The sequence below is a fragment of the Salvelinus fontinalis genome, unplaced genomic scaffold (assembly GCF_029448725.1).
Source record: "Salvelinus fontinalis isolate EN_2023a unplaced genomic scaffold, ASM2944872v1 scaffold_0584, whole genome shotgun sequence".
NCBI lineage: Eukaryota > Metazoa > Chordata > Actinopteri > Salmoniformes > Salmonidae > Salvelinus > Salvelinus fontinalis.
The window spans coordinates 87,953-102,178 of NW_026600793.1; the positions used below are offsets into that span (position 1 = coordinate 87,953).

General features: G+C 40.6%; 2 protein-coding genes across 2 annotated transcripts; both read left to right on the top strand.

Annotated features, from left to right (window-relative positions):
- The first annotated feature begins 537 nt into the window (after nucleotides 1-537).
- Nucleotides 538-4,214, top strand: LOC129846544 (equistatin-like). Its single transcript, XM_055914485.1, has 5 exons — nucleotides 538-576; nucleotides 2,911-2,974; nucleotides 3,673-3,804; nucleotides 3,915-4,013; nucleotides 4,093-4,214. Exons 2-4 carry the CDS (start codon nucleotides 2,923-2,925, stop codon nucleotides 3,995-3,997), a joined length of 267 nt encoding a protein of 88 aa, XP_055770460.1. The 5' UTR covers nucleotides 538-576; nucleotides 2,911-2,922; the 3' UTR covers nucleotides 3,998-4,013; nucleotides 4,093-4,214.
- A 2,959-nt stretch (nucleotides 4,215-7,173) lies between these two features.
- LOC129846549 (uncharacterized) lies at nucleotides 7,174-10,382 on the top strand. The gene is made up of 3 exons (XM_055914490.1): nucleotides 7,174-7,909; nucleotides 8,641-9,018; nucleotides 10,187-10,382. The coding sequence occupies exons 1-3, from the start codon at nucleotides 7,731-7,733 to the stop codon at nucleotides 10,380-10,382; spliced, it is 753 nt and encodes a 250-aa protein (XP_055770465.1). The 5' UTR covers nucleotides 7,174-7,730.
- The last annotated feature ends 3,844 nt before the right edge of the window (nucleotides 10,383-14,226 follow it).

Sequence of the window (14,226 nt, forward strand, 5' to 3'; positions counted from 1 at the left end):
CTTAAGTAGCAAAAGTAGAAATCATTTCAAATTCATTATATTAAGCAAACCAGATCAGATGGTACCATTTTCGTGTTTTTTTATTTGATTACGGATAGCCAGTGTCACACTCCAACACTCAGACATAATTTACAAATGAAGCATTTGTGATAGTGAGTGTGCCAGATCAAAGGCAGTAGGGATGACCAGGGATGTTCTCTTGATAAGTGTGTGAATCAGACAATTTTTCTGTCCTGCTAATCATTCAAAATCTAACGAGTACTTTTGGGTGTCAGGGAAAATGTATGGAGTAAAAAGTACATTATTTTCGTTAGGAATGTAGTGAAGTGAAAGATGTCGAATATATTAATAGTAAAGTAAAGATACCCCCAAAGATGACTTGAGTAGAACTTTCACATAGTTTTACTTTATTTCTTTACACCACTGGATAATGGCCGACATCGAAACTCTCATTGGGTTAATGAGGCAACTAGTCACACCTGTGACAGGTCCTTTAAAAGGAGAGGTGGAAGAAGTAGACAATAACTCACAGACAACAGAGAGACAACTAGTGACTCCCTTGGAAGAGTGCAGAAGGTGAGGTGACATTATTTAATAGACTAGCTGCCCCTTTAAATGGCACCTTAATCTTATGTGTCCCCGGTCAAATGTAATGCACTATATAGGTCCCCATTTTGTGGTGTGACACCCCCCCCCCCCCCCCCCTGAAATTAAGAGCGTAGACTAACAGTTACCTTTGCAGTAAATGGGTAGTCTCTGACTAGATCTAGGATGATTCCCTATGTAGTGCACTGTGGGCCTTTGTCAAAGGTGGTTCACTACAAACGGAATGAGGAGCCATTTGGAAAGGATCCATATTCCTGTGTGCCAGGCTTATCTATCGTATGTGGTTGAAGAGATGATACCGGAGTTTTGGCAATAGCTTAGTAGTGCAGTGTTGCCCGTACTCGGTTCTTGGGGTCCTCTGGACTGGGTGTAGGAAATGCTGCCTCAGCCGTTGTTTAACCTGTCTAGGATCAGCGTGGCGCTAGCGGCACACCCCCCCCCCCCCCCCCCACTGAAAAACCAGTGCCGCGAAATTCAAAAAAAATATATTTTTTAAATATTTAACTTTCACACATTAAAGTCCAATACAGCTAATGAAAGACACAGATCTTGTGAATCCAGTCAACATGTCCGATTTTTAAAATGTTTTACAGGGAAGACACAATATGTAAAGATGTACATCTATTACCTAAACACATTAGCATAATCCACCATCTTTTATTTGTCCACCAACACCAGTAGCCATCACCAATTCGGCTAAACTAAGATATTCATAGCCCCTAACCAACAAAAAAACTCATCAGATGACAGTCTGATAACATATTTATGGTATGGGATAGGTTTTGTTAGAAAAAAGTGCATATTTCAGGTAGATGGCATAGGTTACAATTGCACCCACCGTCACAAATGGAATAGAAAAACTACTTAGAGCAACGTGTTTACCTACTTACTAATCATCAAACATTTCGTAAAAATACACAGCATACACGAATCGAAAGACACAGATCCTGTGAATACAGACAATATTTCAGATTTTCTAAGTGTCTTACAGCGAAAACACAATAAATCGTTATATTAGCATAGCACATAGCACATAGCAGCCCAGCATTGATTCTAGCCAAAGTGAGCGATAAAAGTCAACGTCGCCAAAAGATATTAATTTTTTCACTAACCTTCTCAGAATTCTTCCGATGACACTCCTGTAACATCATATTACACAATCCATATAGAGTTTGATCGCAAATGTTTATATTTAGCCACCAAAATCATGGTTAGACAATGTGAAATGTAGACAAGCTGGTCAGAAAAAGTCCTTGCGCCACTTAGACAGTGATCTACTCTTATACATAAATACTCATAAACGTGACTAAAAAATATAGGGTGGACAGGGATTGATAGACAATTTAATTCTTAATACAATTGCGGAATAACATTTTTTAATTTATCCTTACTTTTCAATACAGTTTGCGCCAAGCGAAGCTACGTCAAAAAACATGGCGTCCTAAGCCACTAAAATGTTTCGACAGAAACACGATTTATCATAATAAAAATGTCCTACCTTGAGCTGTTCTTCCATCAGTATCTTGGGCAAAGGATCCTTTCTTGGGAGCAATCGTCTTTTGGTGGAAAGCTGTCCTCTTGCCATGTGGAAATGTCAACTGCGTTCGGGATGAACTGAAAAGCGTGCCCAACTATTCACATCGTTGCAAAAATAAATGTCCCAAAATCGCACTAAACGGATATAAATTGCTATAAAACGCTTTAAATTAACTACCTTATGATGTTTTTAACTCCTATAACGAGTGAAAAGATGACCGGAGAAATATAACAGGCTAAACTAACGCTTGGAACAGGAGCGGGTCGGTGTCCAGCACGCGCGTTACGCAGCAAGGAAAGACTTGCTAGCTACAGGGTTTTTTGATTTATAGGGCCTGTGAACGCGCAATCGACCCCATTGGAATCGTCATCACGTAAAGGCATCCAGGGGAAGACGTAAGAAGTGTCCGTATAGTCATAGCAATATCAGTGCCCTTTTAACTGACTTCAGAACAGTGGCCAACATTTCTGAAATCTGAATCCATGTCAGGGAAATTGCTGTAGAATGGGCTCTGTTCCACTTAGAGACAAAATTTCAACTCCTATAGAAACTATAGACTGTTTTCTATCCAATAATAATAATAATATGCATATTGTACGATCAAGGATTTTGTGGGAAGCCGTTTCAAAAATTACCTAATTAGCATAAATAGTCTAAACAGCGCCCCCATCCCCAACAGGTGTTTGGTACTTAACACAGGGTTTCCATAACCTCTCCTCTAGTACCAACAACCATTCCAGATTTAAAATGCTCTCTTTCTCTCTCAGGAGACTATCACAATGGCGATATTGACCATCATTCTGCTTGTCAGCACAGCTTTTGCTCTGGGAGGTAAGAGTGACATACCTCACACTTACTCACCAACATTTTAATAAAACATTAGTGGGTGTTGCTCTGTCCTATTCACACACGTAGGTATTAATGTTTCTTTTCATAACCCGTTGTCCCTTGGACACCCTCTGAGAGGGCAGCCATTATCAACTGTGACACTGGAGAATTTTTAAGGTTTTGTTTTGCTCAAGGGCACAGACAGATATTTCAACTTGTCATCTCAGGGATAAAAACTAGCAACCTTTCAGTTACTGGCCCAACTCTCTAACTGCTAGTCTACCTGCCACTCGAGTTCCAGAGATGTATATTGGTGTCTAGATGCTGGCCTGAGGTATTCTGATATGAACTGTTTGATCATTCAACTGGATGTATGATTGGATTGTCTAGCAACTATCAGGAAATAACACTGATACAATTTACCCCCACTTCCAGTCTTCGTTTCATCAGCTGTTATACAAAAGACAGAAATGGAATTTTGCCTGCATAGGGCTTTTAAAAAAGTAGCACAATTTCAGTATTTAGCTAGTTAGTACGTAGGTTACTTCTGAAGTGGAACCCTAATCCGTATAAACTACTTCTGACTAGGGGGAGTAGGGTCCCAAATGGGACGCAAACCAAGATTCTGGGATGTATGTCCAGCAATGTATATTATGTCCATACATTTTGTCCACATTACAATGTTTGTTACCTGTGTCCAGATGCTACGATACGACCCAAGACCCCATGTGAGCGTGCTAGAGATGCCGCGACACATGGCCCAATTGGAGCCTACATCCCAACGTGTGACACCGCAGGACAATACACCCCTAAGCAATGTTGGGGCTCTGCAGGTGAACACGGACGCACATACACACTAAATTCTCCAATTCAGTTGAATGTGACACTTCAATGTGTTAGTGTAATATGTCTATTGTTTATGGAACATGTCTATTTCTGGTAGGTTACTGTTGGTGTGTGACCAGTACCGGACAGAAGATCCAGGGTACTGAGACTCCACCAGGCACTGCTCCAATCAACTGCTAGCAACTGTTCCACCAAGGTGTATATACATACTCATTCACTAAATGTTACTACTTTGCAGCTGATTCTGGATGTTAATGTTATGTCTGTAATTGTAGGTGAAAGGCGTTGGAATGAAGATGTTGGAAAGAAGACGTTGAAATGATTGACAGTTGTCTTTACTGTACTACAGGAACTGATTCACATCCCATATAAACAGATTAAATGGTTGAATTACTTACTTTATTGTTGGTGTGATAAATTGTTCAGGATATCTGAACCAATCCATTTCTGGGAAATAGAGGAAGTAGGACTGTTATGGTGACTGTATTACCACTACATTGGCGGTTACAGGACAATAAGGCAATGAAATACCACGTGACCATGGAGTAATTGGGCTTCTCCAAGCTCTGATGCTGGTGATGGTCATTAGTAGTCTACCACACTTGTTAACTGCCTGGTACTCAGCACTCTATTGTCCCTCTAATCACTCTGACACCATTGCAAATGTAATTTGAAAATCTAAATCACTTCATGAGTTCATGTTGGCCAACATTTCTATAAGCTATGCAATTGGGTGAGAACAGCCTGATGGCTTCTATTAAATAAAGGAGGATCCCATCTGCTTCTACAGGCTAAAAATACTATCAACAGTACCAGGCAAGTTTTAACACACCTACTTATTCCAGGGTTTTCAGTTATAATATTTTCTACATTGTGGAATAATCAATTATGGAATCATATCTAAAACAAATCAAACTATATTGAGATTCTTCAAAGTAGCCACCCTTTGCCTTTACAGCTTTGTACACTCCTAGCATTCTCTCAGCCAGATTCGTGAGGTGGTCACCTGGAATGCATTTCAATTAACTCAACATTTATTTGACACATGCTAATTTTAGTGTGTAGCAATGCTAGTTCCGACAGTGTATTATCTATCAATTCCCCAACTACCTAATACACATATCTAAAGGTGTGAATATGTACATAAGTATATGGACAAGGTGTAAAATACACGTGATAAAAGTAATGTAAACAGAGGCATTGTTTAAAGTGGCCAGTGTTTGGGTCTCAATGTAGGCAGCAGCCTCTGAGTTAGTGATTGCTGTTGAGCAGTCTGATGGCCTTGCAATAGAAGCTGTTTTTCAGTCTCTCGGTCCAAGCTTTGATGCACCTATACTGACCTTGCCTTCTGGATGGTAGCTGTGTGAACAGGCAGTGGCTCGAGTGGTTGATGTCCTTGATCTTTTTGGCCTTCCTGTGACATCGGGTGCTGTAGGTGTCATGGAGGATAGGTAGTTTGCCCCCGGTGATGCGTTGTGCAGACCGCATCACCCTGTGGATAGCCTTGCGGTTGAGGGCGGTGCAGTTGCCGTACCAGGCTGTGATACAGCCCGACAGGATGCTCTCTGGTGCGTGACGTTGGTGTACGTTTATCATATTTTTACAGGGACAGTGCACATTAATCAACGTTTCAGTAAAAGTGACGGTTTTAGCCAGCTGGCTAATTTTCAACCGCAGTCCCTGGGCAGGTTATTAAAAACAATTACAATATTAGAAAATCATTGAGCAGTGAGCACACGCAGAGCAACATAGGGCAAGACATAGCATACAGACAGAGCAACATAAGATAAGCAAGATGTAGCATTCAGACAGCAGCAACAGAACAAAAAAGCAGCAAGACAAAATTCATAAAAGCAAAAAATTGTTTCCACACCTCACAAGCTTAGGGTCTTAATAGTCAGTGGGTACAACATCTCCAATGCACTTCCTTATAAATTCACTCACATAGTCAGCGTATAGGTCAATGTTATTCTCTGAGAATGACCGGAACATATTCCAGTCCGCGTGATCAAAACAATCTTGAAGCGTGTGTTCCGATTGGTCAGACCAGCTTTGACTGGTTCTCGCCACTGCTGCATTCTGTTTGAGTTTCTGCCTATAACACGGTAGGAGCAAGATGGTCGGAGTTGCCGAAGGGAGGGCGGGAGAGGGCTATGTATGCATTGCGGAAGTTAGAGTAGCAGTGGTCGAAGGTATTGACCCTGCTCATAGCGCAATCAATATGCTGGTTGAATTTAGTTAGCCTTGTTCTCAAATCTGCTTTGTTAACTTTTCACGCCTCTCAACCCCGGATCCGGGATCACCCCCCACCCCCCCCACACTGATTAGCATCGCTAGCATAGCGTCAAAATTAAATAGTAGCATCTAAATATCATTAAATCACAAGTCCAAGACACCAAATGAAAGATACAGATCTTGTGAATAAAGCCACCATTTCAGATTTTTAAAATGTTTTACAGGGAAGACAAAATATGTAAATCTATTAGCTAACCACGTTAGCAAAAGACACAATTTTTCTTTGTCCACCATTTTTTCTCTCCACCAGTAGCTATCACCAATTCGGCCAAGTAAAGATATTGATAGCCACTAACCAAGACAAAACCTCATCAGATGACAGTCTGATAACATATTTATTGTATAGGATAGGTTTTGTTAGAGAAATGTGCATATTTCAGGTAGAAATCATAGTTTACAATTGCACCCACCATCACAACTCGACTAGAATAAATACAGAGAGCAATGTGTATTACCTAATTACTAATCATAAAACATTTCTTAAAAATACACAGCTCACAGCAATGGAAAGACACAGATCTTGTGAATTCAGACAATATTTCAATTTCAAACAATAAATCGTTATATTAGCATACCACATATGCAAACGTTACCCGAGCATTGATTCAAGCCAAAGAGAGCGATATCGTTATCATCGCCAACATATATTAATTTTTTCACTAACCTTCTCAGAATTCTTCCGATGACACTCCTGTAACATCATATTACAACATACATATAGAGTTTGTTAGAAAATGTGCATATTTTGCCACAAAAAAACGTGGTTATCCTGTCTAGGATGAGCGTGCCGCTAGCGGGACGTTTGACAAGAAAAAAAAAAAAAATGGCGGAATGTCATAATTATAAATATTTAGCTTCAATTAAATCAGAAGTGTTATACACAATATCAAATCTATACCTCTTGTTAATCTTGCCAATATGTCCGATTTCGAAAAGCTTCACTACAAAAGCGATTATCGATCAGTAAACAACACATTAGGTACAGTTACAACAAAGTACATTAGTCACAAAAGTCAGAAATAGCAATGCAAAGCATCAATTACCTTAGGAAATGTTCTTCTTTTGGCAATCCTAAAGGTCACGACGAAACAATCAAGTGGCTTTTTGATCGATATAATCCATTTTTATAGCCTAAAACGAAACATTTTGTGAACGGCTTGTGTGGAAAATTCAGCGTCCATCAACTTTGGACGTAACATTCATTGTAATTACTCACTCTAAAGGGACGTTTATCAAGTCAAGTTCGGTTTCATTAGAATCCTCTGTTTGTTAGTAATACAACCAAACTTCCTGGTTCTTTTTCCGGGACATATTGACCGAAGAAATTCGATCTGAACACACCTACCAGCTACGTCATTACGCGCCAATCGATTGGCCTGTTCTTCTTTGATTGACTGTATCTCGGTCCAATGACCACTGATCTTTTTGAAATCTAGCTGGATAGATAGCCAATGAGCAGAGGTAAATAGGGATATCAAATGGTTCTACCCGGAAATAATAGGCATCTTTGTAAAGCCATGCGTGTACGCAGCTATTCCCCATTGAAAATCAGAAAGTAAGGAGCTCACCGTTTTACGCGCCGCGAAAGTTTGTTTTGGAGCATTTTCAAGGATCAATTATGGCAAATAAATCAGCCAAATCAAAGACCAAGACGAAGTACACAGATGTGCAAGATATAATTAGTGAAATTGACCGTGAAAGTGAAAATGAACATCTAATTGATTCCAGCGAGGTTGAATCCGTTGATTCTGAATTCGAAGACATGTTTCTACACGGTGAAGACCCAGTTTTGGATCGGTGAGTAACGTTGTTTGGAATTAGTAATATCATATATAATTCATTTGAGTTGTTTGAGATATTTGTATTTTATTTGCCTTATATAAAAATATGACTAGGGCATGAAATAAAGGCACATTGTGTATTTCTAATAGGTGCTAATTACACACACACATACTGCAATAGGCAAAAGCTCACCATGGTCACAAATTGTGTATTTCTAATAGGTGCTAATTACACACACACATACTGCAATAGGCAAAAGCTCACCATGGTCACAAATTGTGTATTTCTAATAGGTGCTAATTACACACACACATACTGCAATAGGCAAAAGCTCACCATGGTCACAAATTGTGTATTTCTAATAGGTGCTAATTACACACACACATACTGCAATAGGCAAAAGCTCACCATGGTCACAAATTGTGTATTTCTAATAGGTGCTAATTACACACACACATACTGCAATAGGCAAAAGCTCACCATGGTCACAAATTGTGTATTTCTAATAGGTGCTAATTACACACACACATACTGCAATAGGCAAAAGCTCACCATGGTCACAAATTGTGTATTTCTAATAGGTGCTAATTACACACACACATACTGCAATAGGCAAAAGCTCACCATGGTCACAAATTGTGTATTTCTAATAGGTGCTAATTACACACACACATACTGCAATAGGCAAAAGCTCACCATGGTCACAAATTGTGTATTTCTAATAGGTGTCTGTCTTTATTTCACAGTCGCAGCGATTCTGATTGGGAGCCAAGCTGCAAATCCCCCACTGAAGCTGGTCCATCCAGCTGGACCCCTGCTGTATCCGGCACCACACCTACTCCCGCCCGGCCATCAAGGGGTGGTAAGCCGGCGGCAAGGAAGCGGAGGAAGGGCAGCGTGGAACCGTCCAGCGTGGAACCTGCCAGAGCGGAGGAGGACCGTTGGCACACTGTTCTTGAGGAGGATGTGGCCCCACCAACTCCACTTTTCCGCCCAAAACGCCCAGTATGCCCTCAATTGGACCTGACTTCCAAATACACCCCCATGCAACTTTTCCAGTTGTTCTTCACCTCGGCAGTTCTTGATACCCTGGTGATGAACACTAATAAATATGGGGCTAAGAAGTAGGAGAAATGGAAGGACATTTCCATTTCAGAACTGTTTTGCTACCTGTCCATGGTCATTTACATGGGGGTGGTGAAGCTGAAGAACCTCAAACACTACTGGAAAACTGCACCACTCTATCAACTGCCTTTCCCCTCAACGGTCATGTCTTGTACTAGGTTTCTGACAATTTCACGGGCACTTCACATTAGTGACCCAGAGGTTGATAAGGACAACGAGGCGAAACGAGGCACAGCAGGGTTTGATAAGCTCTGCAAGATCAAACCTCTCTACCACAATATCGTTGAGGCATGCAAGACATTTTCAGCCCGCCCAGAACCTTTCCATAGATGAGAGAATGGTAGCCTCAAAGGCCAGAATTGGCCTAAAACAGTACATGCGCAACAAACCCACAAAATGGGGTTACAAGCTGTTTGTTTTGGCCGATTCTGCGTGTGCATACACGTGCAATTTTTTTGTCTATGAGGGGAAGAACACTTGTGCGAGCGATAAGGGACTCAGTTATGATTCTGTGATGCAGTTATTAGATTTCCAGCTGCTGGGGAAGGGCTACAAACTATTTGTAGACAACTTCTACACAAGCCCTACCCTGTTCACAGACCTGAGGAAGCTGGAGATGTGGGCCTGTGGCACCATTCGGACCAACCGAGTGGGTTTTCCAAAAACCAGGGTAAATGACATGCCTAAGCGGGCTGAGCGGGGTACCATGAGATGGATCCGTGAAGATGGCCTGCTGTTTGTGAAGTGGATGGACACTCGCGAAGTGGTGATGTGTTCCACTATTCACAAGTCGTTCGGTGGGGATCACGTTGTTCGCCGTTTGAAAGGTCCTACAGGCGCTTGGACTGCCAGAAATGTCCCCATTCCAGATGCTGTGAGGGATTACAACAAGAGCATGGGGGGTGTAGACCTATCCGATGCACTGATAGGATATTATAACGTCCTTCATAAAACCATGAAGTGGTACAAAACACTATTCTATCATTTCATTGACATTGCTGTGGTGAATTCCTTCATCCTCCAGAAGGAAATGGCCAAGAGCTGTGGACAGCCCCCCATCTCACAACTAGCCTTCAGGGAGCAGCTCATCCAGGAGCTTGCTAACTACAGCAAGAACACTGTAGCACCTTCTGTCCCCTCTACCTCTGTCCCTTCTGCTCCAACCAGCGGCACGCACATGCTGAATTTCATCATTGCAGGCAGGGATGTGCCTCAGGGGAAAAGGGGCACAGTAGGGCAGCTTCGTTGTGCCCTGTGCCACAAGAAGTCCCCTGTCACCTGCAACACCTGTGCTGTGACCCTCTGTTTCACACCAGAGAGAAACTGCTATGGGATATGGCATCGGGAGCGCAACATTGTGTAGAGGACAGAGTCTTCACATGATTGAACATTTGAAGTGTAAATAGTTCCCCTTGTTATTATTATTTTTTTTTTAAATATTCATTTTTTTCCTTGAATTTTTCAAATATATATTTTTGGGGGTATGTTACAATAATTGTTTTGTATTTTGTATATAGGTTTTGTATCATTGTATCATTGTACCAATTCGGCCACTTGGGTACATTTGGGAAACTTGTGAGGGACACCTGGTTGACCTCATGCTCAATGGCATGTACCTCACTCATTCCTGAATGTATCCATCTGAAATTTTGGTAAAATACTGTTGCCTACCTATGTTCTCATTTGAAATGATCCCCAGTATCATAACTGAATGTTTGGCCTTTCTTGTTGATTTTTAAAGATGCAACATCAGTAAAAGAACAAAAAACGTCTGTTGATTTCCTTGTATTTTCTTCTACCAGATCTATTGTGTTATATTCTCCTACATTCAATTCACATTTACACAAACTTCAGAATGTTTCCTTTCAAATGATACCAAGAATATGCATATCCTTCCTTCTAGGCCTGAGCTGCAAGCAGTTAGATTAGGGTATGTTTTCAGGCGGAAATTGAGAAAAAGGGGGGTCATCCCCAACAGGTTAACTTCTTCTGGCTGCAAGCCCGACGTCGGTACACTTATGACAACAGCCAGCTCAAGTGCAGGGCGCGAAATTCAAAATATATATATTTTTAATATTTAACTTTCACACATTAACAAGTCCAATACAGCATATGAAAGGTACACATCTTGTGAATCCAGCCAACATGTCCGATTTTTTAAATGTTTTACAGCGAAAACACCACGTATATTTATGTTAGCTCACCACCAAATACAAAAAAGGACAGACATTTTTCACAGCACAGGTAGCATGCACAAAGCCAACCTAACTAACCAAGAACCAACCAAACTAACCAACAAACAACTTCATCAGATGACAGTCTTATAACATGTTATTCAATAAATCTATGTTTTGTTCGAAAAATGTGCATATTTCAGGTATAAATCATAGTTTACATTGCAGCTACAATCAGAAATTGCACCGAAAGCAGCCATAATAATTACAGACACCAACGTCAAATACCTAAATACTCATCATAAAACATTTTTGAAAAATACATGGTGTACAGCAAATGAAAGACAGGCATCTTGTGATTCCAGCCAATATTTCCGATTTCTTAAGTGTTTTACAGTGAAAACACAATATAGCGTTATATTAGCTTACCACAATAGCCAGAAACACAAGCCATTCCCCAGTAGTAAAAGTTAGCGATCGTGACAAACCAGCAAAAGATATATAATTTTTGACTAACCTTGATAAGCTTCATCAGATGACAGTCCTATAACATCAGGTTATACATACACTTATGTTTTGTTTGAAAATGTGCATATTTAGAGCTGAAATCAGTGGTTATACATTGTGCTAAGGTAGCATCTTTTCCCACAATGTCCGGATATTTTTCTGACACTTTTTCTGACACACATATTCTGACCAAATGACTATTCATAAACATAACTAAAAAATACATGTTGTATAGGAAATGATAGATACACTAGTTCTTAATGCAATCGCCGTGTTAGAATTCTAAAAATAACTTAATTACGACATCCAGCTTAGTTATAGCGAGAGAGTACCCAAAAGCTGGGCGCAAACGACTAGCACAACATGTTCGACAGATATATGAAATAGCATCATAAAATGGGTCCTACTTTTGCTGATCTTTCATCAGAATGTTGTACAAGGGGTCCTTTGTCGGGAACAATCGTTGTTTGGATTTAGAACGGCCTTTTTCCCTCTCGATTTAGCAAGCACACTTGCCAAGTGGCGCGAATCTCTCCATGTCAACAAACGGAAGAGAACGGAACACGGCAAAACTCCCGAAAAAATTTCAATAATCTGATTAAACTATATTGAAAAAACATACTTTACGATGATATTGTCACATGTATCAAATAAAATCAAAGCCGGAGATATTAGTCGTCCATAACGGCAGCTTATCAGAAGGCAAATCCAGGTCCCTCCTCGCGCTCTCAAGAAAACAGGAAACTGGTGACACGCCATGCCAAGACCTATGATTCGAGTCCAGATCAAGTTACACACTCCATTTCTTCTCTCACTCCTTGTCGACATCTAGTGGAAGACGTATGAAGTGCATCTAAACTTTTAAATATCCAGGACTTTAATAGGCAGCCCCTAGAATAGAGCATCGATTTCAGATTTTCCACTTCCTGTCAGGAAGTTTGCTGCAAAAGGAGTTCTGTTTTACTCACAGATATAATTCAAACGGTTTTAGAAACTAGAGAGTGTTTTCTATCCAATAGTAATAATAATATGCATATTGTACGAGCAAGAATTGAGTACGAGGCCGTTTAAATTGGGCACGATTTTCCCCCTAAGTGAAAACAGCGCCCTCTGTCCTCAACAGGTTTTAACATCTTCTGTTTTGGGTAATGATGTTAGTTTATTGTACTTGGCCGCACTGATTGTGGAACGTGCAGCATGTGAGACACTTCCAGACCATGCCTTAGTATAGAGCGTCACAAAGCCCTTGGTATTCCTTATCAACTCATCATCGTCAACCATTATTGCCCAGCATTCCAACATTTCTTCCACGTCTTTTAGGGAACTGCCTAACTTCACAGCAAGCTTAGGAATTCCGTAGGTATTTTCACTTTCGTTGAACTTGGCAGTTTCTTTGACAGCTCAAATAACTATATCAAAATTGGCTGGCTTGATGGCTTCTTCTACAGTGGTAAGTGATGTTAATTAACCTTCTCAAGGTGACCAACAACCTCCCAAGTTCCCAGATTTGTTTTGTCTAATATATTTTTTGTTGTGTCATATCATATACAAGCCTCTTGAATAAGAACTTTGCATACTCTAAAATGCAGTGATCATTTTTGGCAGCATCCGTTGTCTCGTCAGGTCTCATTGTGTTGAACATCTTGACAAGTCCTTCAGGTGTGTCTCTTGGGAGCTGAGCTACATCAGCCATGGCCAAAACCCTTTGCCTCCCAAATGGCCCCTGACCTACTGGACCTTCTGAATTGGTGACACATCTTCTCATATGACTCCATAGCTCCAAGTGGGCAAACATGCCTTTATGTCATTATGGGGTCATTATGCACTTCCTAAGGCTTCCACTAGATGTCAACAGTCTTTAGAACCTTGTTTGATGCTGCTACTGTGAAGTGGGGGCAAATGAGACGGGAATTGAGTAAGGTCTCTCCCAGAGTGCCACGAGCTGACCATGCGCTTTCACGTGATAGTTAGCTTGCAGACCATGCATTGCATTTCTGCATTTCTGAAGACAAAGTAATTCTCCGGTTGGAACATTATTGAAGATTTATGTTAAAAACATCCTAAAGATTGATTCTATACTTCGTTTGACATGTTTCTACGAACTGTAATGGAACTTTTTGACTTTGTCTGCTCCTAGTGATCGCGCGTCATGAATTTGAAATACTGGGCTAAACACGCAAACAAAAAGGAAGTGTTTGGACATAAATTATGAACTTTTTCGAACAAATCAAACATTTATTGTGGAACTGGGATTCCTGGGAGTGCATTCTGATGAAGATCATCAAAGGTAAGGGAATATTTATAATGCTATTTCTGACTTCTGTTGACTCCAAAATGGCGGATATTTGGGTTGTGTTGGTCTCTGAGCGCTGTACTCAGATTATTGCATGGTGTGCTTTTTCCGTAATTTTTTTTAAAAATCTGACACAGCGGTTGCATTAACTTCTTTGATATAGGGGGCAGCATTTTCACTTTTGGATGAATTATGTGCCCATAGTGAACTGCCTCCTACTCTGTCCCAGATGC